Source organism: Saccopteryx leptura, chromosome 4 (assembly GCF_036850995.1).
Source record: "Saccopteryx leptura isolate mSacLep1 chromosome 4, mSacLep1_pri_phased_curated, whole genome shotgun sequence".
Classification (NCBI taxonomy): Eukaryota; Metazoa; Chordata; class Mammalia; order Chiroptera; family Emballonuridae; genus Saccopteryx; species Saccopteryx leptura.
In genome coordinates this window covers 213,147,830-213,169,362 of record NC_089506.1, presented here as the reverse complement: position 1 = coordinate 213,169,362, position 21,533 = coordinate 213,147,830, and the positions used below count along the sequence as shown (strand labels likewise).

The window sequence follows — 21,533 nt, the reverse complement described above, 5'->3', positions numbered from 1 at the left end:
TATAGGAACATTGAGCTCCTCCTGTATGTGCCCGAACCAGGGAATCAAACTGGCAACTTCAGTGCTCCAGGAGGATGCTCCAACCAACAGAGCTATATGGCCAGGGCAAAAAAAAAATCATTATTTTAATTTTTTTTATCCTTTGATTTTAGAGAGAGGAAGGGAGAGAGAGAGAGAGAGAGAGAGAGAGAGAGAGAAACATCAATCTGTTCCTATATGTGCCCTGACTGAGGATTAATCCTGAAACCTCTACGTATCTGGACAAAGCTCTAACCAACTGAGCTATCCAGCGAGGGCTATGCAATTTTTTTTTTTTTTTTATTTTTTAGAGAGAAAGGGGGAGGGGAGAGAGAGAGAGAGAAAGAAATATCAATTTGTTATTCCATTTATTTATGCATTCATCGGTTGATTCTTGTATATGCCCTGACCTAGTGTGGAACCCACAACATTGGGATATCAGTACAAGGCTCTAACAGCCTGGACTACCTGGCCAGAGCCGTAGGGAAAGCTCTTTATTTTTATATTTATTTTTTTAAGGTGTGAGGAGGGGAAATAGTGAGGCAGACTCTTGCATGCGCCCCAACCAGGATCTACCAGGCAACCATCTGGGGCCCATGCTCAGTACCGAGCTATTTTTAGCACCTGAGGCTAATGCTGGGAAAAACTGAGACATCCTCAGTGCTTGGGGACACACTAGAACCAATCGAGCAACTGGCTGCAGGAGGAGAAGAGAAAGCGGAGAGGGAGAGGGAGAGGGAGAGAAGCAGGTCACTTCACCTGTGTGCGGTGAAGGGAATTGACCCAGGACATCCATTCGCTGGGCCCACACTCTATCCACTGAGCCACTTGCCAAAGCCGGGAAAACTCTTTACTGGCAGAAACAGGGCTAGGAGCTCAAGGACGACCCGAGAGGCAGTCACTCCCTAGAGCTCCTGAAAGGGAAGAGACAAAAGAGCATAGGGAACCAGAGCTGGTGGGTAGTTAGGGCAGCCAATTGGGGTGCCCGACCAGCACAGCCGATCAGCAGGACAATGTCAGTTCCAGGCTGCATTGCTGGGCTAGAAGCACCGATTGCTTGCTGCTCCAGAAATAAGGGCAGCACTGCAGGTGCAAGCTTTGCGTGGGAACAGGCAGGACAGGGACCCCAGAGCGGGCGGAAATCCGGGAAAGCCTCCACAGGTCACAACACTGACGGACTTCAAACCAGTCACGCTTTCATCTTAAAGGGCAGACACCTCTCCCTCCTAACTGAAGTCTGGGTCCCTGATGCAAGAGAGGAGACAGATACCGGGGAGGGGGCTCCTTTTCCTAGGAAGCCAGGGAAGTCACTAATTTCGGGGCCGGCGACTGGGGTTCTGGAGGAGACTGTGCAAGGGGTCGGGGTGGGGCGACTGAGGGACTTCATAGGTGGGCTGGGACAGAACAGGCAGGCGCCCGGAACTCAGGATTTGGCCCCGTCTGCTCAGACCCTCAGATCGCTCAAGTTGGAGAAATCAGTGATCGTGGGACCCTGGGGGCAAGGCCGTGAGAACCCTGCCGCCATGGTTCACGCAGCAAATGCAAAGAAAAGCAACCGAGTAACCGAACACCAGCTGGCGCCACGCAGCCGCAGAGGAGGCGGGGCATCTCCACGTCCTGCCCCGTATGATAATATGGCGCGCCACCGCCCCGCCCGGTTGGGGGACCCTACAGGCGCGACGCCTCAAGGTTCCAGGGCCCGCGAAGCCCGGCAGCGCACCCGCGGAGGCCGAGATGGGGCGGGACGCCAGAGTCGGGGCCAGCGGGGTGGCGGCACAGAGCAGGGACGGTCACCGGGGCCATAGCGCCCCCCACCGGCACAGAGTGGTACGGCTCGCGGGGGCGGGGCTCGGGTCATGTGACACGGCTGCTGCGGCCATTTTGTTCTGCGGTGCTGGTATTTAGAGCGCAGCGGCTGACGAGCCGGGAGCCTTCGCAGTGGTCTGGTTGCTCTCCTCGCTCTCGCTCCCCCGGCCCGCCCGCCTCGTCCAGCCCGTCCTCGCCCCCGCCTCGGCCCGCTGAGCTCGCTCCCTCCCCATCCGCAGACATGTCCGAGACCAAGAACAACCCCGAGTACGCCTCCTTTTTCGCGGTCATGGGCGCCTCGGCCGCCATGGTCTTCAGCGGTGAGCGCCGCGGCAAGGAGGGAGGCGGGGGGCACCGGGGCGCGTGGGACTCGTGCCCACACCTCGCTGGGGTTCGGCTGTGACGTCATTATGACGTAATTCCGAGCTGCTGGGGGGTCCCGGGCCTCACGTGACTGGGGGTCGGCGTTCAGAAGGCTGCCGGGGCCATCGGGGGTCGAGTGTAGGGCAAACAGGCTGGACCGGGGTGTGGATTCCGAGGGTCTCTCGGGGGGGGCCCAGGCCAGCCTCCCTGCTCCCGGTCCGTGTCGGTGCGGGGTTGGGGCGGTGGCGCTGCTGCCATCTTAGCCCCGGGAGAGGTGGGAAGGAGACTGAGGTGGGGGCGCGCGGGCCTGCGCCTGCTCCGGATCCACCCCACCCCACCCCCAGTCCTGCGGGCAGGTGTGACATCACACCTCGGAAAGCTCCCCCGATGCGGGGCTGGCCCTGTCCTTGGGCGTCGCGGGCGGGGGATCGGGCCCTGGCGCTCCCTGCTGAGGTCCACAGCCCTTGCCCTTCCCCCACTTTCCCCCTGGCGCGGGTCAGGTGGGTCTGTACCCAGAGATAGGTGCTTCCGGTTAGGGCTTGTCACTGTTTCCCAATAGCCTTGTGTGGGTTGGTTGGGAAAACTGGGCTGAGGAGTTGGTCCTGAGAGCCGGCAGGGATCCAGGGGTTGGAGTATCTAAAATCGAGGGGGGCATCAGACAGGCCAAGGACCAAGGGAGTCTGGCCAGCATCGGCGCTGTGTTGTGTGGATGCGTGCAGAGAATCTGCTTCGGGGTGGGTGAGAGGGTCTCAACCTCAGCGCTGGGGAGATTGGGTCTTTGTCCTTAGAGTTTTCTAGTTCTGTCGCCAATGAATGAAAATGAATGAATGAATAACCTTCCTTCCCTTCTCTGAGGCCTAGTATTGGGAGGGCTGCCCTAGGCATGGGGAAAGGGGTTCTTTATGGCATTCGCTTTTGAAATTGGGTCTTGACCATCCTGGGGTGTCGAACTTAAGTGAAAATTGCCCTGCCCGGGAGAAGGACATTTGGCCAGTCTCAGGAATGTGCAACCCAGAGAGGTGAGTCCTGGCAAGATGCAGCCCCCATGGACTGGTCTGGTCTGGCCTGGTCTGGGGCTGGTTTTTGGCTTTGATGACCACACCCTGCCCCACCCTACCTGGTGGATTGGGAGGCTCCCTATGCAGGTATGTGGAGGGTTTGAACTCCAAACAGCCTCTGCTGACTGTAAACACTTGTTAGGTGGGGACTTGGGGGCTCTGCTCTCCTGGGGACCTTCTCTTCCCTCAGCCTGCCTGCCAGTCACGAGCTGCTGAGTGAGCCCTGCCCTTCCCATCATGTGCAAGTCAGAGGTCATTGTGGTGGGAGAAGTGGTCTGGACTTCCCCTTCCCTCCCAGCTAATGCCTGCTCTTTCCACATCTTCGGGGGCTGACGGCTTTCCAAGGCCTCTTAGCAGGCTCCTATGCCCACTTACCCTAGACTTCTCTGTGTTGCCTCAGGGATTCTGCTTTGCCTGACCACCTGTAGGATGCTGCTTGCAGCTGTTACTCATTCATTCAACAAGTCTTGATTGAGCTCCTACTATGTGCCAAGCACAGGAAGACATCTGTAAACAAAACAGTGCCTGCCCACATGGGATTCCAGCTGTTACTGCTTGCTCCTGAAGCTGAGTTTGCCTCCTGAACCCTTGATGTGTACCCAGTTCCTGTCCTCCCTCTCGTTATGAGGTCCTTCTACACCTTGCTTGGAACTTTCAGATGGAGCCTGACCAGCAGGTCTCCAAAAGTAAATGACAATGGGATAGCACTGGTCCAGGGCTTTTTTTGCTTGCCCCAGGCTTCTGAGGATTGAGGCCACTCATTCCTGTTGGTCTGAAAGCAGCTTCACTCCTGCTCCCTTCCCTACATAGTACTTAATGTGGTTGACTTATTTCATTTCTCCCGAGCCATTCCAGCACCTGAGGCAGAGGCCACAGAGCCATCCTCAGCGCCTGGGCCAACTTTGCTCCAATGGAGCCTTGGCTGCGGGAGGGGAAGAGAGAGACAGAGAAGAAGGAGAGGGGGAGGGGTGGAGAAGCAGATGGGCGCTTCTCCTGTGTGCCCTGGCTGGGAATCGAACCCGGGACTCCTGCACGCCAGGCCAACGCTTACCACTGAGCCAACTGGCCAGGGCCTTTTGTGGTTGTTTTAATTTACTTACTGATTTTAGAGAAAGAGAGAAAGCAAGATGTTGTTCCACTTATCCATGCATTCATTGGTTGTCTCCTGTACATGCCCTGACCAGGAATTGAACTTGCAACCCTGGTGTACCAGGATAACACTACAACCAACTGAGCTACCTTGCCAGAGCACTGATTAATCTTACAACTAAACAAGGCCCACTCACCCTCAGGCGTCCCCGATCCCCATCTCCCACTTTAGCTTCTCCTTTTTTTCTTTTTAAGTGAGAGGAGGGGAGATGGATAGCTTTCTGCATGCGCCTCAGCTGGAATCCACCCAGGAACCCCCCATCTAGGGCTGATGCTCAAACCAACTGAGCTATCCTCAGCACCTGGGACTGATGCTTGAACCAGTCGAGCCACTGGTTGTGAGAGGGGAGAAAGGAGAGAAGAGAAGCAGATATGGTTGCTTCTCATGTGTGCCCTGACTGGAGATCGAACCCAGTACGTCTGCACACTGGACTGACGCTCAATCTCTCTATCCACTGAGCCAACCATCTAGGGCCTCTTCCCCTTTTTTCTTAACTTGTGGCAAAAGTCCTCTTGTCGATTCTTTCTTCATCATACCTTCCCCGAAGCTGTCAGTTGTTCCTATTCCGTATCTTCTGTGACTTCCTCCCTGCTGGTGCGCTCCCAGGATATGGTGCTGTGTTCCTGGAACTGCCAGCTGATTGTACTCTTCCTGTCTCCCATTGGACCTGTAGCCCACATCAGGCTTGGCCTTCAGAGCTTTCTGACACCTGCTGCCACCCAGCCATACTGCTTTTCTCTCCTGGTGGTCATCCCTGATTTTTCCCCTTGTTCCTCTTGTTGCCTCCCCAACCCCAGCTACACGATCTCCCTGCTGCCCTCTCAGAGAAGTGCCCAGCTCATGTCCTGCCTCTCGCAGGGGTCCACTGCCTACAATGCCAAGTCTCTAAACGCTCTCCCACCCTGTGCCCTTCCTTAGAATAATGAGCCATGCCACTGGTCCCTTGCACATATGTGGCACAGCCTGACAGGTTGGGCCTGCAATAGGAGCCCAAAGAATGCACTGCAGCCAGGAGAGTTCCAGGAAAGCCTTTGTGAAGACAAGGCCTGAGCCCCAGGCTGAAGCCCCTGAATGTCTAGGCAAGGCAGTGTTGAGATGCCTCTGGGTCTGTAGGGGAAAGGCTGTGCAGGCCCCTCTGCCCCCACCCTTGCCTCCTTCCTCCATTCGCTCCCTATCCAGTGTGATCTTGGTTAGCCTCTCCTTTCATGCTGTTTGGAATCTTACTGGTCATCGGCTCAGATGTCACCTCTATGAAGCCCTTCCCCAGATCCTACCACCACCCTCCTCCCCATTCTCCTCGAACATGGCACTGCTAGGAGGTGCCACACCTGTCTCTCACCATGGTTAGAGACCTGGAAAGGCAACGACCCTCTGAACTTATATCCTGCTTGGCCATGAGCAGAATAGAGACACCTTGTGGCCAAAGCAGGTGAATAAAATGTGTAGGGGAATGTGCATAATTGTGTGCCCTCCCGCTCACTGACCCATGTTGTCCTTTGCTCAAGAAACCCATTGGAACCCTGGAGATCAGGTGATGGGAGTTGGAAGAGCTGCCTTACCCCCTGTAGCTCTCTAATCCTCTAATCGGTGCAAAAGTTACTCTAGACTTCGAAGCCAGAAGCCAGGAGAGGGGAACTTTCAGGAAGGCAGCATACGCTAGGAAGAGGGGGAAGGGCAGCTTAGGAGACAGGCACTCTAGAACACTCCCATCCCTGATACTGGGGCCTTGGGCAGAAGCTAGGTTTCTGGGAGGTCTGCCGAGGCCTCACAATTGGGCTGGAGGATGGCTCCCCAGCCCCGTTTTCCTGTGCCCTGTCTTCTTGGCTCACCTTTTCTTCTCTGGTTATTTTTAGAGAATTCTCTTCGAACTTGAGGGTCTAGGCCTGCTGTGTTGCTGAGGGTGTGTTCGTGCCATCGACAGGACAGCCCTCCCGGCTCTGTGTCCCAGGGCTGGGAGTGGCAGGGAGTCGGGGAAGCTCTGGCCTGGGAGGACAGGACTTGTCAGGCTGCTTCCCTCGACTAGTGTCATCAGTAGAAGAGCCCTGTGTGCAATCTGGCTCTACCAGCATGTTGCCCCCAGGCCATCTGGACTGCCAACATACAATCATTTCATGCTTTTCCAGGTTGTTTCTGACCTGAGTGCCTGGAACTCTAGGTGGTACACAAAGTGTCTAGAATCTCCAGCAAGGCATCAGGGACCCAGCTGCCTGTTCCTTTGTGTGACTGCTTGCAGTGTGTTAGAGCCCCACCTTTTAGGTTGGGGCAGCTGAACCGAAGCCCCTTGGGAGTATGGGGTCTGTACAGCAGACTTGGGAAGCACTGGTGAGCATGGGTGGGAGCTCCTAGCGGAGCAGGAGCCCAGACAGACCACACAGCCCCAAGGGCCTCTGGTAGAAGAAAGAGAGGAGGAGTTCCCTGGGTTCCTTGAGCGTTCAGCTGTGATCATTGCCCCTAAGGGCCACCTCCATCTCCCCCTTGCCTGTGGTAACTTGGGGTAGCCCTCAACTGTGTTAGGGCTTCCCCCAAAGTCCTGGCCCCAGATGCTGAGGGCTCACCTTTATCTCCCCCATCCCCAACAGCCCTGGGTGCTGCCTATGGTACAGCCAAGAGTGGCACAGGCATTGCAGCCATGTCTGTCATGCGGCCAGAGCTGATCATGAAGTCCATCATCCCAGTGGTCATGGCTGGCATCATTGCCATCTATGGCCTGGTGGTGGCAGTCCTTATCGCCAACTCCATGACTGAAACCATGTCACTCTACAGGTGAGTGCTGGGTTCCTTTCACTACATCCCCCTGCCTGGGCTCGGGCCCCTGCACAGGCCTGGAGGGATGGGGAGTGGGTATTGGACTGGTGGCCCATGCCCACCATCTCCCTTGGTGGGCAGCTAATGTCTATCCTGTGTCCTCTCTCCCTTAGGAGTTTCCTTCAGCTGGGCGCGGGCCTGAGTGTGGGCCTGAGTGGGCTGGCAGCCGGCTTTGCTATCGGCATTGTGGGGGACGCCGGTGTGCGAGGCACTGCCCAGCAGCCCCGACTATTCGTGGGCATGATCCTGATCCTCATCTTCGCAGAGGTGCTGGGCCTCTACGGGCTCATCGTGGCCCTAATCCTCTCCACAAAGTAACCCCTTTCCAAGCCCACCAGCCACAGAATATGATATAAAGACCACCCCTCCTCATTCCAGAATGAACAGCCTGACACACACGCACGGGGCAGCTGCCCCTCCCCCCAGTAGTTGGTCTTGTAAATGCGCAGTGTCCTAGTGCCCATCGTCTGTTGCCCCTGCCCGCCCCGTGCCGTGGACATCTGGGCCCACTCATCACCCATCCAGGTCCCCTGACCAGTGAGGATGCTGGCTTCTGGCCACCCCCTCCCATTTACCTGCCGTAGAGTGCTCTGTGTATAAGGATGAATTCGAGTTGTCATTTTCACTGGATGTTTATTTATAAAGATTTGACCTGTTCGCACGTCTGTGGAGCAGCCCTCCGTCTCCCAACTATAGTAATCTTTATTATAAGAGTGTCGCTTTGTGGGGTTGCCGTGTGCCCTGAGACTTTTTGGATGGAACCACCAACCTCCAGCCCTCGTTGCGGGGCTGTGAGCCGGGTCTGCCAGGCCCGGAAACGTCTCCAATAAAATTCTCGGATGTGACTGGAATTCTGTGTGCAGCGATTGTGTGGGGCGGGCTGCGAGGTGGCAGTGTTATTGCGAGCTCCGCGGCTGTGTGGTCACGTGGACATCCAGGTCACGTGGCGCGCCTTAGTCCTCTGAGTCATGTGGGCTGGGCCGCGCTCCCGGTCAGGATTCGGCTGCGGGGCTTCCGGCTCACGCGGCTCAAGATGCGCAACGGGAAGGACGCCGCCCGGTGCCCGGTGCTCCAGTTCACCAACTGCCGCATCCTGCGGGGCCGGAGGCTGCTCAGGTGGTGTGGGGCTGGTGGGTGCGGGGCTCTGCGCTGCTGGAGTGAGATCAGCGGGCGGGCGCAGGTTGGGGCTGGGAGGTTGGGGTGGTGATCTGAGTCCCCGCTGCTCTGCCCGCAGGGAGGATCTGTGGGTGCGCGAGGGCCACATTCTGGACCCAGAGAAGCTGTTCTTTGAGGAGCGGCTGGTAGCCGACCAGCAGCGGGACTGTGGGGGCTGCATACTGGCGCCGGGCTTCATCGACCTGCAGATCAACGGTGCGGTCTAGGTCCCGAGGGTGGAGACAAGGGGGAGGAGCCCTGAGCATTGTGCGATCCCCTCTTTCTGTGGCCACAGGTGGATTTGGCATTGACTTTTCTCAGGCCACGGAGGATGTGGGTTCAGGAGTTGCCCTGGTGGCCCAGAGGATCCTGTCGCACGGAGTCACCTCCTTCTGTCCCACCTTAGTCACCTCGCCACCGGAGGTTTATCACAAGGTGAGGCCAGGTTTCTGGCCTTAAGCAAAGGGGGCCAGCTCATTGATTTTCAGATTTCATCTCTCTCCACAAATGCCTCTTGGCACTTTGGTCCGACCTTGCCTGCTGGCCTCCTTCCACCTGGTGCTGGGGTCCTATTTCCTGGGCTTTCTCAAATTCAGGTGTTCTGCTTGCCTCCCTAGACCCACTGTCATTTCGGGTCTGACTGCTTCTGCAGCTGTCCCCACAGGCCTCCATATTTGCTACTGCAGCGCCTCCACCTACTACATTCCTTTCCTACCTTGCGCTCTGGCCGCCTCTAGGCTCCAGAAACGGGCTCCTGGACTGAGGCCGCTGGGGACGTTCCCACTGCCAGCCACGTCCTTTGCGGCTTCTCAGCTCTTCTTCCCCAACCTGCCTTGTAGTATATGGTAAACAGACCTCCCAGAGGGAAGCTCCACTATACCCCGCCTTTCTCTGCTGCTCTTGCCTACATTCCACACCCTCCTACTTCCCACTTGCAAGTCCTGCCCTTCATGTGTCTGGGGTCCTTTTTCCATTAATAAGTTTAACATTTTATGTGGGTGGTCCACTTTGCTCTTTTCCACATTTTATTGGTCTCATTCTGTGTGTATATATGTTCTTTTTTCCTGAGGTGTTTGAGAGTAAGTTGAGTATGTCATACCTCTTTACTTTTTTTTTTTTTTTGTATTTTTCTGAAGTTGGAAACGGGGAGGCAGTCAGACAGACTTCCACATGCGCCCGACCGGGATCCACCCGGCATGCCCACCAGGGGGCGATGCTCTGCCCATCTGGGGCGTAGCTCCGTTGTGACCAGAGCCATTCCAGCGCCTGAGGCAGAGGCCACAGAGCCATCCCCAGCATCTAGGCCAACTTTGTTCCAATGGAGCCCTGGCCGCGGGAGGGGAAGAGAGAGACAGAGAGGAAGGAGAGGGGGAGGGGTGGAGAAGCAGATGGGTGCTTCTCCCGTGTGCCCTGGCAGGGAATCGAACCCAGGACTCCCACACGCCAGGCCAACGCTCTACCACTGAGCCAACCGACCAGGGCCCCTCTTTACTTTTTAATAAACTGTTTCTTAAAAGCATAGGTATTCTGCAAGCACAGTAGAGTTACTGAGTTTAGGAAATTAGCAATTATCTTTTAAACTACCATTTTTGTCCCAGTTTTGTAGTTTTTTTTCCTTCCAGTACAGAATCCATGTCAGGACTGCTGATTGCGTTGTTCTCTGTGGCGTTCCCTCCTGGGTGTTTAGACACAGAGTCAGAATGAGGAGCTATGGGAGGTGGGTGTGGCCTCCTGACTTTATCAGCTGTCAGCTGGGAGGGAGACTCCAGATACTCCTTACTCATTCTGAGCCTCAGTTTTCTCAAATCTAAAGTGAGACTAATTGGCCCTGGCTGCTTGGCTCAGTGGTAGAGCATCAGGCCGGCATGTGGATGTCCTGTGTTCGATTCCTGGTCAGGGCGCACAGGAGAAGCGACCATCTGCTTCTGCTTTAGGTCTGCCCTTTGCTACCTTTCCTGGAGGAAGGTTTGCTTGCTCTGTTCTCTGCTTCAGGTCCATTTCAGCTGAGGAAAGATCAGGCATCTCCTCAGGGTGGCAGCCAGGCCATCGCCTCGCCCTACACACCCTCTACACTTTGCCCTTTCCCCCTGATTTCATCCCTTGCAGGCACCTCATTCTTCTCACTTCCAGACTTTATTCTATTATGTTAGGTGCTCTCTCGTTCCCCCTTTCTAAACTCTATTCTGGCCTGACCTGTGGTGGCACAGTGGATAAGGCGTCGACCTGGAATGTTGCGTTCCAGTCACTGGTTCAAATCCGAGGCTTGCGCAGCCAAAGCACATACAAGAGGCAACTACAAGTTGATGCTTCCATCTCCCTCCCTCTAAAATCAATAAATAAAATCTTTAAAAAAAAAAAAAAAAGCTATTCTGGAGAAACTTACCCATTGTTTTTTCTTCAACCTTTAGTGAACTTATACATGTCACATGGCGTGTTCAGAAAAGTAGCAGCCCTTTTGCCACTGCCAGTTCTCACTGAGAGACAATCACTTCGAACTCAGTTGAGCCTTTGGAATTTGCCCTTGTATCTCTCAAAACTATGCTGGTGCTTCTGCCATGACTTTTCACTGTAGAGTAGTATATACGTTTGCTTCCCACCAGGAGAGATGAGGACTGGATCGCTTTGACCCTTTGAGCCCTCTCTCTTCCAGCTTACCCACCCTCCCCAAATAGTTCCTGTGATTAGTATGAGATTGTGTCAAGGGGACAGGTGGCTTGCTTGCTTGCTTGCTTATTTATTTATTTTAGAGAGAGAGATGAGAAGCATCACCTCGTTGTTGCTCACTTCAGTTGCTCATTGATTGCTTCTCATACGTGCCTTGACCAGGGTGCTCCAGTCAAGCTACTGACCCCTTGCTCAGGCCAGTGACCTTTGGGCTCAGGCCAGCGACCATGGGGTCATGTCTCTATGACCCTACACTCAAGCCGGGGACTTTGGAGTTTTGAACCTGGGTCCTCAGCGTCCCATGCTGACGCTCTAGCCACTACGCCACCACCTGGTCAGGCCTCCCTTCCCTTCCCTTCCCTTTCCTTCCCTTCCCTCCCCTCCCCTCCCCTCCCCTCCCCTCCCCTCCCCTCCCCTCCCCTCCCCTCCCCTCCCCTCCCCTCCCCTCCCCTCCCCTCCCTTCTGGGGGAGTAGTAGGAAGCATCAACTCCCATATGTGCCTTGACCAGGCAAGCCCAGGGTTTCAAACCGGCGACCTCAGCGTTCCAGGTCGAGGCTTTATCCACTGCACCACCACAGGTCAGGCCAGGGTTCTTTTTTTTTTTTTTTTTTTTTTTTTTAAGATTTTATTTTATTGCTTTTTAGGGAGAGGAGAGAGAAGGGGTGAAGGGGTGAGGAGTGGGAAGCATACAATTGTAGTTGCTTGTTGTATGTGCCTTGACTGGCCAAACCCAGGGTTTTGTACCGGCAGCCTCAGCATTCCAGGTCAATGTATTTTCTTTTTTACAGAGACAGAGAGAGAGTCAGATAGAGGGATAGATAGGGACAGACAGGAACGGAGAGAGATGAGAAGCATCAATCATCAGTTTTTCATTGCAACACCTTAGTTGTTCATTAATTGCTTTCTCATATGTGCCTTGACCGTGGGGCTACAGCAGACCGAGTAACCCCTTGCTAAAGCCAGTGACCTTGGGTCTAAGCTGGTGAGCTTTGCTTAAACCAGATGAGCCCATGCTCAAGCTGGCAACCTCAGGGTCTCGAACCTGGGTCCTCCGCATCCCAGTCTGATGCTCTATCCACTGCGCCACCGCCTGGTCAGGCCAGGTCAATGTATTTTCCACTGCGCCACCACAGGCCAGGTTGTATTGTCTTCATATATATATATATATATATATATATATATATATATCTCCACCACAGGCCAGGTTGCATTGTCTCCATATATATATATATATATATATATATATATATATATATATATAAATAAAACTTTATTTATTTATTTTAGAGAGGAGGGGGGGGAGCACGAAGCATCAACTCCCATATGTGCCTTGACCAGGCAAGCCCAGGGTTTTGAACCAGCAACCTCAGTGTTCCAGGTTGACGCTTTACCCACTGCACCACCACAGGTTAGGCTGTATTGTCTTTTTTTTTTTTTTTTTTTTTTAATTTTTCTGAAGCTGGAAACGGGGAGAGACAGTCAGATTCCCGCATGCGTCCAACTGGATCCACCCAGCACGTCCACCAGGGGGGTGACGCTCTGCCCACCAGGGGACGATGCTCTGCCCCTCCGGGGCGTCGCTCTGCTGCGACCAGAGCCACTCTAGCGCCTGGGGCAGAGGCCAAGGAGCCATCCCCAGCGCCTGGGCCATCTCTGCTCCAATGGAGCCCTGGCTGCGGGAGGGGAAGAGAGAGAGAGGAAGGAGAGGGGGAGGGATGGAGAAGCAGATGGGCGCTTCTCCTGTGTGCCCTGGCCGGGAATCGAACCCGGGACTTCTGCACGCCAGGCTGACGCTCTACCACTGAGCCAACCGGCCGGGCCTGTATTGTCTTTTAACTCCCAGAGTTGCTGATGAGAAGTTGGAAGCCATCTGATCCCTGATCCTTTGTGTGTAACCTTGTTTCTTCTGTCTGGAAGCTTGTGGGATCTTTCTTTGGACACTGGGTGGTAAAGTCTCAGGTTGACGCTCTGCTCTGAGGACTGGGCGAGTTTATCTACTGTGCTGGTCTTTGGTACGCCCTTATCAATCTGGAAGTTTAGGGTTTTGCTATTTGTTTGTTTTATTTGTATGTTTTACTTTTCTTGAATTACTTCTCGCCTTCATTTCTCTCTTCCTTCTGGGAGTTATTATTCTGCTGTTGGGCCTCCTGAACACCTTCTCTCAGTTTTCTCTCCTTTCTTCCTCTTTGACTGTTTTCTAGACATTTTCTTAGCTTTTTAATTTCTTATGTTTATTTTATTGGTTGTAGAGAGAGATGAAGGGAGAGAGAGAAAGAGGGAGAGAGATGGGAACAGTGATCTGTTCCTGTATGTTCCCTGACCTGGGATCAAACTGGCAATCTCTGCACTTCGGGTCAGTGCTCTAAACAGCTGAGGAAGGAGAGGAGGAGGGGTGGAGAAGCAGATGGGCGCTTCTCCTGTGTGCCCTGGCTGGGAATCGAACCCGGTACTTCTGCACTCCAGGCCGACACTTTACCACTGAGCCAACCGGCCAGGGCCAATTTATTCATTTTTATTAGAGAGAGAGGGGAAAGAGAGAGAGAGGGAGAGACAGAGAGAGAGAGAAGGGGGAGGAGCAGGAAGCATCAACTCCCATATGTGCCTTGACCAGGCAAGCCCAGGGTTTTGAACCGGCTTTATCCACTGCGCCACCACAGGTCAGGCCTTAGGCAAGGCTTTTTTTTTTTTTTTCTTTTCTTTCAGGCAAGGCTTTTTAAAGTGAGAGGGAAACAAGGATTTATTTGAGACCAAAGAATAGCCTTCAGAAAGCATTTATTCAGGTGGCTATCCACATAATGTTCCGATTTGAAGACAAAGGCAATGAGTATTGATAAGAAGGAGAAAGGAATAATTACATCAGTAGAAGGCAGGCACTTTTATTGAAGTGGGCAGCAGTGATGTTAATTTTAAACGATATTCTTAATTTTCAGTCTAGTGGTCATTATAATGACTACTTTCTTGTTATCCTTATAGACATTTCTTTGGGACACAGTGTTGCTGCAGCCCCAGTCCGAAGGCTGTTTTGCAAAGATGTGAGTGAGGTATAAGATGTTCCGGGCAGCTTCCCTGGCATGGTGGCTCTGGCTCTGTTTTGTGGTGGCTCCGTTTATTATCTTTTTGACAGTTCAGTATGGAAGCTCTTGTTTTTTCCCCCAGAATGTTTCTTTTTTTAACATCCCATTCTTTTTTTTTTTTTAATTCATTTTAGCGAGGAGAGGGAGAGACAGAGACAGAGAGAGAGAGAGAGAGAGAGAAGGGGGGAGGAGCTGGAAGCATCAACTCCCATAACATCCCATTCTTGTTTCAGTGAGTGCAGGACCTCTTCTCACATGTCTGCCTCTTCTCGGGTTTCTGCTTCCCGGCCATTGTGTCCTGTCATTTGTTCATCTTTCTGTGTGTCCTTTCACCGGCCTTCCCCAGCTGGGAGACCTTGGTGGTTTGCTCCGATTGAAAGCAGGTCTTAGCCAGCCACCAAGAGCACCAGGCCTGGAGGGATTCCTGGCGCCCGGGAGGTTGAGATCTCCTGAGTTCTTACTGGTCAGATCCCCAGAGATGAGTCTTGTTCTGCTAAGAGGGAAGAGTCCTAACTGGTGACATTCAGGGAGCATTAGAAATAAAAACTTCAGCCTGACCAGGCGGTGGCGTGGTGGATAGAGCCTCGGAGTGGGATGCGGAAGACCCAGGTTCGAGACCCCGAGGTTGCCAGCTTGAGCGCAGGCTCATCTGGCTTGAGCAAAAAGCTCACCAGCTTGAGCCCAAGGTCGCTGGCTCAAGCAAGGGGTTACTCTGTCTGCTGGGGGCCCGCGGTCAAGGCATATATGAGAAAGCAATCAATGAACAACTAAGGTGTCGCAATGAAAAACTGATGATTGATGCTTCTCATCTCTCTCTGTTCTTGTCTGTCTGTCCCTATATATCCCTTTCTTTGACTCTCTCTGTCCCTGTATAAAAAAAAAAAAAAAGAAAGAAAAACTTCACATGACCAGGTGGTGGCGCAGTGGATAGAACGTCAGCCTGGGACGCAGAGGACCAAGGTTTGAAACCCTGAGGTCGCTGACTTGAGCACAGGGTCACCAGCTTGAGCACGGGCTCATAGGCATGACCCCATGGTTAGTGGCTTGAGCTCAAAGGTTGTTGGCTTGTGTAAGAGGTCACTGGCTCAGCTGAGCCCCCACCCCTCAAGGCATGTATTAGAAAGCAGTCGTCGACCTGGAAATGCTGAGGTCTCTGGTTCGAAACCCTGGGCTTGCCTGGTCAAGGCACATATGGGAGTTGATGCTTCCAGCTCCTCCCCCCTTCTCTCTCTCTGTCTCTCTCTCCTCTCTCTTTCTCTCTGTCTCTCACCCTCTCTCTCTCCTCTCTAAAAATGAATAAATTAAAAAAAATGAAGAAAAAAAAAAGAGAGAAAGCAATCAATGAACAACTAAAGTGCCACAACTACGAGGTGATGCCTCTCTCCGTCTGTCCCTCTCTCAAAAAAAAAAAAAAAATATGTGTGTGTGTGTGTGTATAAATTTCATTTAATTGTTCCATTTTCTTCATCTGCCCACCGGTCTGGTTTACTTCCCCAGGCACTTGGCAGGGCACACTCCGGGGTCCAGCTGCTCTTCACTGAGGCTCCTGCTGTTGGTCTCCCCATTTCTGAAGGCACCAGGTGCTGCCAGGGCCTGAGCCTATGGGGGCTGTGGCGCCTTGTTTCCTCCCTGTCCCCTCTGCACGGCTGCCCACATCCGTCCAGTACCTACTTGTCAGGCTCCCAAGTCAGCCTGCCCTTCCCCCATCCTCTCTGTCCCACGAGGCTTAAACTTCTCAAAACTCTCTGTACTCCTGTCCCAGGCTCACCCCAGGGACTGCACAGTATCCTGTTGTATCCCCGTCTGTGTCCTTCACCTTGAAGGACGGAGATGTGGGCTGGGGTGCTTGTCTGCCTGCCTGCTTCCAAGATAACGTATCGCGTGTCCACCTGCTACGGACGAGTGTCTAGCTCCAGGCACAGCATGGCGACACCATTGGTGCCTGAGCCCCTGCTTTGGCCCCTCACTCGGCCTGGATTGCATGTACCCCTTCTGCCTCTGGGCCTCAGGGAGGCCAGGCCCTTGGGACACGTACCCCACTGTTTCTCAGCTGCTGCCTGGACTGGTGTCACCTCAAAGGCCAGGGCAGGCGGAGTTGCCCCCAGTGTCCACTCACCTCACCTCTGCCTGGGGACTCTCTTTGCCACCTGGTCCTCGTAGGTAGAACGGTCTTACATCCTGCAGCCTGTCATTTCCCGGTGCTCCTCACCTTGTGTCCTGCTGGTTCTAAGCACCATGCTCTCCCTGACTGTGGTTGGGGGCCTTCAACCATCTTCCAATACTTGGTAGAAGGCCAGCAGGCCCTGGGCTGGGCTGTAACCTCTGGGTGCTGGGCCATGGGGGTCAGGGCTTTAACAGCTGGTTCCCCCCAGGTCCTTCCTCAGATCCCCGTGAAGAGTGGTGGTCCCCATGGGGCAGGGGTCCTCGGTGAGTGGCTGACCCCTCTTCCCGCCCCCACCCTGGAAGGTTCCTTTGGTACCTGTTGGCAGCCCCTACACGTCCAGATGCCCAAATGGGGTGGGCGGGTGGGCAGGCGAGAGGGGCTAGGGCAGGGACTGCAGGGTGTGAGGCCTGCTGGAACCATCTGCTCCCCTCCTCCCAGGGGTGCACCTGGAGGGCCCATTTATCAGCCGAGAGAAGCGGGGTGCACACCCTGAGGCCCACCTACGCTCTTTTGAGGCCAACGCCTTCCGCGATGTTCTGGCCACCTACGGGCCCCTAGACAACGTTCGCATCGTGACACTGGCTCCTGAGCTGGGCCGCAGCCATGAGGTGATCCAGGCACTGACGGCCCGTGGCATCTGTGTGTCCCTAGGTGAGGGGGTATGTCCCCATCTGAGGGGGCAGGCTCGCCAGGGTGTCCTGGGCTGGTTGCAGAATCTGAGTCCGGGTCCTTGTGCAGGGCACTCGGTGGCTAACCTGCAGGTTGCGGAGGAAGCTGTGCAGAGCGGGGCCACCTTCATCACCCACCTCTTCAATGCCATGCTACCTGTGAGTGTGGCCCTCACCCCTGGGCGGGCGGGCATGAGCACTCCTGCTGTGGCTCAGCTTTCCCCATCCTGGCCCTGCCCAGTTCCACCATCGTGACCCGGGCATTGTGGGACTCCTGACCAGTGACCGCCTGCCCCCGGGCCGCCACATCTTCTATGGGATGATCTCCGATGGCATGCACACCAACCCTGCTGCCCTGCGCATTGCTCACCGGGCCCATCCCCAGGGTGAGTGGCCAGGCAGGGTGGGGGCAGGTAGGAGGACCAGGTGGGACAGGTCCTGAGGCCTCTTCATCCCCAGGGCTGGTGTTGGTCACTGACGCTGTCCCTGCCCTGGGCTTGGGCAATGGCCGTCACACGCTGGGGCAGCAGGAGGTGGAGGTAGATGGGCTAACAGCCTGTGTGGCAGGTGAGTGACCCTCGTCCCCACTGGCTGCCCACATTAGACGGCCCCCTCAGCCCTTCTGGTGGGATGTAAGAACCTGGGTGTTCCCTGCCAACCCACACCCCATCCAGTGTGCCTGGTGGCCCTCCCCTCCCCTCCCCCAGAGCCTGCCCTCTCTGCTCTCAAGGCACCAAGACGCTGTGCGGCAGCATAGCCCCGATGGACGTCTGCGTTCGGCATTTCCTGCAGGCCACAGGTCAGCAAGACTGGTGTGTATGTGTGTGTGTGTGTGTGTATACCTTTTGGGGGTCAAGGCTGCAGGTGAGAGGCTAGAGGGAACGGTGGGGACCACCAGGGTCCTGCACCCATACCCTTTGCCATGTCTAGTCGGGTTCCCTGGGGAAGGGGCACTGGTAATGTGGCCAGAGTCCCACCTGTAGAGAGTTAACAGCAGGGTGAAAGGAGGGAGAGTGAACAAATGGCTGGAGCCCAGAATGACAGGCCCCACAGCCTTGGTACCCGAGAGAGGAAGGGTGGGAGGGATTCTGCCTCACCCTGAGGGCAGCGCCTTGGCCCCAGGCCTGTGGGGAGGTTAAGGGGCCAGAGCAGCAGGCCAGGCTCCTGGGTCAGGCCATGTGGGGGCCTCGCCGGGGAATCCGTGTGTTCAGGAAAAGTGGGCAGGGGGTGTCTGGCAGAAGCTGTGGTTGGCCCGGCCCCATAGGGCTCTTGGTAGCACCCGGGGTAGGGTGTCATGTCGGGGACTGAGGGTCACCAGGGTTCAAGTTGCTGTTCACAGCAGCAAGGAGACAGGCTGGGAGGCAGGCGACAGCTGTGTTCTGCTATGGGGGGTGATGCAGGGGATGAAGAGGATTGGGTTTGGTTATTTGACTTCCTGTGGGGAGGAAGGGGCAGAGCACTAAGTCCCAGGTGGCCTCATGGATGCCCAGGTTACAGCTTTCTTGTGGGGTGCTTTCCCTGGGACCCAGGAGGAGGATGGGCTCGTGAGTGTTCGGGTCCAGAGGGTCCCCCACAGGGCTGGGATGGGGAGTGGCTGGGAAGGATGGCACTGGGGTCCTGGTCCACCTGCTGCACAGTCCTGGGATGTATTCTTGCCACCCTGTCCCAGGACTGGGAGCTCCAGGGCTCGGTGGGGGAGCTCCAGCAGAGCCCCCAGGGCTGAGGATGCTCACTCAGCTGTGTCTCCTGAGCAGGCTGCAGCGTGGAGTCGGCCCTGGAGGCGGCGTCATTGCACCCCGCCCAGCTGCTGGGACTGGAGAAGCGCAAGGGAACCCTGGACTTCGGGGCTGATGCAGGTCAGGGTCCAGTGTGTTGCGGCCTGGCCAAACTCGAGTTCTTGTAGGCCTGGGAAAGGGACTGGGTGGGCAGAAGGGCGGGATCTTATGCATCAGGCCAGGCCTTCTGGCACCTGAGACCAGGTCAGGCAAGGGGCTGCCGGGACCCTTAACCCTTACCCCTTACTGCCAGGAGTCTCGGTTACAGGGCCCCCATCAGTCATCCTAAACAAGTTGTGTCCCAGGCCCCGGTTTCCCCATCAGCCTCGGGCTGGGGGTGGGGGGCCAGGCAGTCCCGCCCCTCCCTCCTTCCCACAGCCCACGTTTGACCTAGACTTTGTGATGCTCGATGACTCCCTCCACGTCCGGGCCACCTACATCTCGGGCGAGTTGGTGTGGCAGGCGGAGGAAGCCAGGCCGTGACCAAGGACTGCAGCTGAGAAGGACAATCAGCCCCAACTGGGTACTGGCAGTGCTGGGCCAGCAAGGAGCTGGTCTCCGGGGAATGAGCGGGAACCCTGCCCAGGTGGATGCCCTTGGCGCTGGAGGTGGCTGGCTCGGATAAACCGTGTACCCCACAGGGACTCGCCTGGTCTCAGAGTTTTGCTTCAAAGCAGGCTTCTTCCTGTTTCTGTTGTCATCCTGGTGGCCCTCCTGGGACAGGGGGGTTTTCAGGGTTTAGGGTTGGGAGTGGCTGGACTCCAGCTCAGCCCAGTCTTGCGAGGAGGCTTTCTGGGGCCCAGTGGAGGTGATGACAGGGCTCCTTTCTGTTAGAAGAATATCTGAAGCCTGCAGACGTGCAGGCAGATGTGTCATTAGGAAACGAATAGAGGGCAGCAGAGGGACGCCACGGGCTACGGGGCCGGAAAGCGGAAAGCTGGCGGGAAGGAGCTTGGGGACAGTGACTGTGGGCAGCTTCAGTAGTTCACACGTGGGGGCCGAGGGGAAGGGCACATCTTGGAATATTTAAACATGAGAACATTGATGATGGAGACAAATTAAGAGGTGGGCAATGCCTGACTGGCGGTTGCACAGTGGATAGAGCATCAACTTGGGATCACAGGCTTCAGCACGGGCTCACCAGCTTGAGCGCGGGGTCACTGGCTTGAGGTTGGGATCGTAGACATGATCCCAACGTCACTGGCTTGAGCCCATTGAAGCCCAAGGTCTCTGGCTTGAGCCCGAGGTTGCTGGCTTGAGCAAGGGGGTCACTATTTCAACTTGAGGCCCCCACAACTAAAGTGAAGCAACTACAAGTTGATGCTTTTCATCTCTCCCTTTCATCTCTCCCTTTCTGTCTCTCAGAGAGGGAGAGAGAGGCAGGGAAGGGCCTCAGGTGGGCACTGCAGAGGTTTGGGAAGCCAGGTAGTGTGTCGGTATCTGTGGTCTCACTCCGTGCGCCCGAGTTGTGCGGGGCCTGGGCACATCACCCGACGCTCCTCTCCGATCTTCAGAGAAATCCACACTGGCCTCAGGACCTCGGGTTGCCCGGTTCTGATTGCAGGAGGTAGGATTGAAAAGGGCCCCTGAGCTGACTTTGGTCACCTCTTCCTGGCCTGCCCAGCCTTCGTCCTACCTTCATGAGCCTTTGGGATTGTCCAGGCTCCGATTCTTTGGTATCTTTTCTGAACCCCATCTGACCTGACTTCAGGGAGGGTACAGTGAGCTGTTCTGTACACTTGCGTTTGTCCAGCTGTGGGTGACCCCGTCTGGTGTTGGTGGGCAGTTCGTGCCCCGTGCCCTGCTATTGGACCCCATCTTTTGAGTTTCCTTGGCCCTGGTAGAGGTCCCCAGGGGCAGGCAGATGAGCTGGCCAATAGGTTAGAAGCTGAGCAGCAGTTGTCAGTGCTCTCTCGGTATCAGGCCTCATCCTTGTGACCAGTAGGTGCTCCCTTGCTCCATTTGCCTGCCCAGAATCCAAAGGGCATCCCGTCTGTCGTCTGGAACACCGAGTCCCAGGGCTGGTGAGCCTCAGGGCCAGCGTTTGCCCTGGCCTGGCCAGCCCTGAGAGCCTCCCTGAGACCTGTCCCCAAGGCCTCTCTGGGTGGACAGTCACAGAGGGACTGGTTGAGATACTAGCTAGCCAGGTGATGCCGGAGATGACAGGAGCCAGTGCTGGCAGGGTAGAAAGCACTTCAGGGAAAGGGAACTGCCCCACAAAACAGTGACATACAGGCTTAGTGTGTTGGAGGAGATCTAATGGCCCTGGGCGCTGCAGAGTGGTCCAGGTCTGGGGCCTGGAGCTGGGCCCTGCAGCTACAGAGGGAGTTCAGATTTTACTTGAAATATCGGGGTAGGGGTTGGAGGGTCTCTTTTTTTTAAGAAAATTGTGGTAAAATATATAGCATTAGCAGTCGCCATTTTTTACCATGTTTAAGTATACAGATTGTTGGCCTTAAGAACATTCACAGTGTTGTGCAATCACCACCACCATCTGCAGAACATTTTCATCACCCCGAGCGGAAATTGCACCCATTAAACACGGACCACTTCCCCCCTCCCCCAGCTCTGGCACCGCTTCGTTTCTGAGTCTGAGGCTACAGTTTTAGGTGTGCCTTCAGGTTGCTGGGGGGTGTGGTGTTGGGGGTGGCAAGGAGGCCTGAGCGGCCAGCTGGCTGGTGGCCGTGGGACAGAAACAAGTGACAAGGGAGGACAGGCTTGCCCTCGTGTGGGGGTGGACTGGAGGGTGGGGGAGGTGATGCCAGGCGTGTGCCTGACTCACTGGTGAGCACGGTGACTTGCACTGAGATGGAGAGGCAGGGGTGGGATCCC

At 55.4% G+C, this 21,533-nt stretch overlaps 2 protein-coding genes across 4 annotated transcripts; both read left to right on the top strand.

Moving 5' to 3' along the window:
• Window positions 1-1,894: 1,894 nt before the first annotated feature.
• On the top strand, window positions 1,895-8,051 carry ATP6V0C (ATPase H+ transporting V0 subunit c). Its single transcript, XM_066382823.1, has 3 exons — window positions 1,895-2,144; window positions 6,975-7,158; window positions 7,314-8,051. Exons 1-3 carry the CDS (start codon window positions 2,066-2,068, stop codon window positions 7,516-7,518), a joined length of 468 nt encoding a protein of 155 aa, XP_066238920.1. The 5' UTR covers window positions 1,895-2,065; the 3' UTR covers window positions 7,519-8,051.
• A 131-nt stretch (window positions 8,052-8,182) lies between these two features.
• Window positions 8,183-20,291, top strand: AMDHD2 (amidohydrolase domain containing 2). 3 transcript variants are annotated; one of them, XM_066382820.1, is made up of 11 exons: window positions 8,183-8,316; window positions 8,435-8,571; window positions 8,651-8,790; window positions 16,467-16,521; window positions 16,697-16,909; window positions 16,997-17,085; window positions 17,168-17,312; window positions 17,386-17,493; window positions 17,657-17,725; window positions 18,681-18,782; window positions 19,096-20,291. In XM_066382820.1, exons 1-11 carry the CDS (start codon window positions 8,234-8,236, stop codon window positions 19,182-19,184), a joined length of 1,230 nt encoding a protein of 409 aa, XP_066238917.1. In that variant the 5' UTR covers window positions 8,183-8,233; the 3' UTR covers window positions 19,185-20,291. The 3 variants fall into 3 exon arrangements, with proteins under 3 accessions (XP_066238917.1, XP_066238918.1, XP_066238919.1); XM_066382821.1 differs by lacking the exon at window positions 16,467-16,521 and having other exon boundaries at window positions 8,677-8,790; XM_066382822.1 differs by lacking the exon at window positions 19,096-20,291 and having other exon boundaries at window positions 17,634-17,725.
• Window positions 20,292-21,533: the final 1,242 nt, after the last annotated feature.

What these genes read in the sequence shown, in the direction of transcription:
- ATP6V0C (XM_066382823.1), top strand. Translation starts at nt 2,066, where the DNA reads ATGTCCGAGACCAAGAACAACCCCGAGTACGCCTCCTTTTTCGCGGTC. An exon ending in GGCCGCCATGGTCTTCAGCG is followed by an intron (nt 2,145 to 6,974) that starts GTGAGCGCCGCG and finishes CATCCCCAACAG; the next exon opens with CCCTGGGTGCTGCCTATGGT. An exon ending in GAAACCATGTCACTCTACAG is followed by an intron (nt 7,159 to 7,313) that starts GTGAGTGCTGGG and finishes TCTCTCCCTTAG; the next exon opens with GAGTTTCCTTCAGCTGGGCG.
- AMDHD2 (XM_066382820.1), top strand. Translation starts at nt 8,234, where the DNA reads ATGCGCAACGGGAAGGACGCCGCCCGGTGCCCGGTGCTCCAGTTCACC. An exon ending in CACCGGAGGTTTATCACAAG is followed by an intron (nt 8,791 to 16,466) that starts GTGAGGCCAGGT and finishes GGTTCCCCCCAG; the next exon opens with GTCCTTCCTCAGATCCCCGT. An exon ending in TGGCATCTGTGTGTCCCTAG is followed by an intron (nt 16,910 to 16,996) that starts GTGAGGGGGTAT and finishes GTCCTTGTGCAG; the next exon opens with GGCACTCGGTGGCTAACCTG.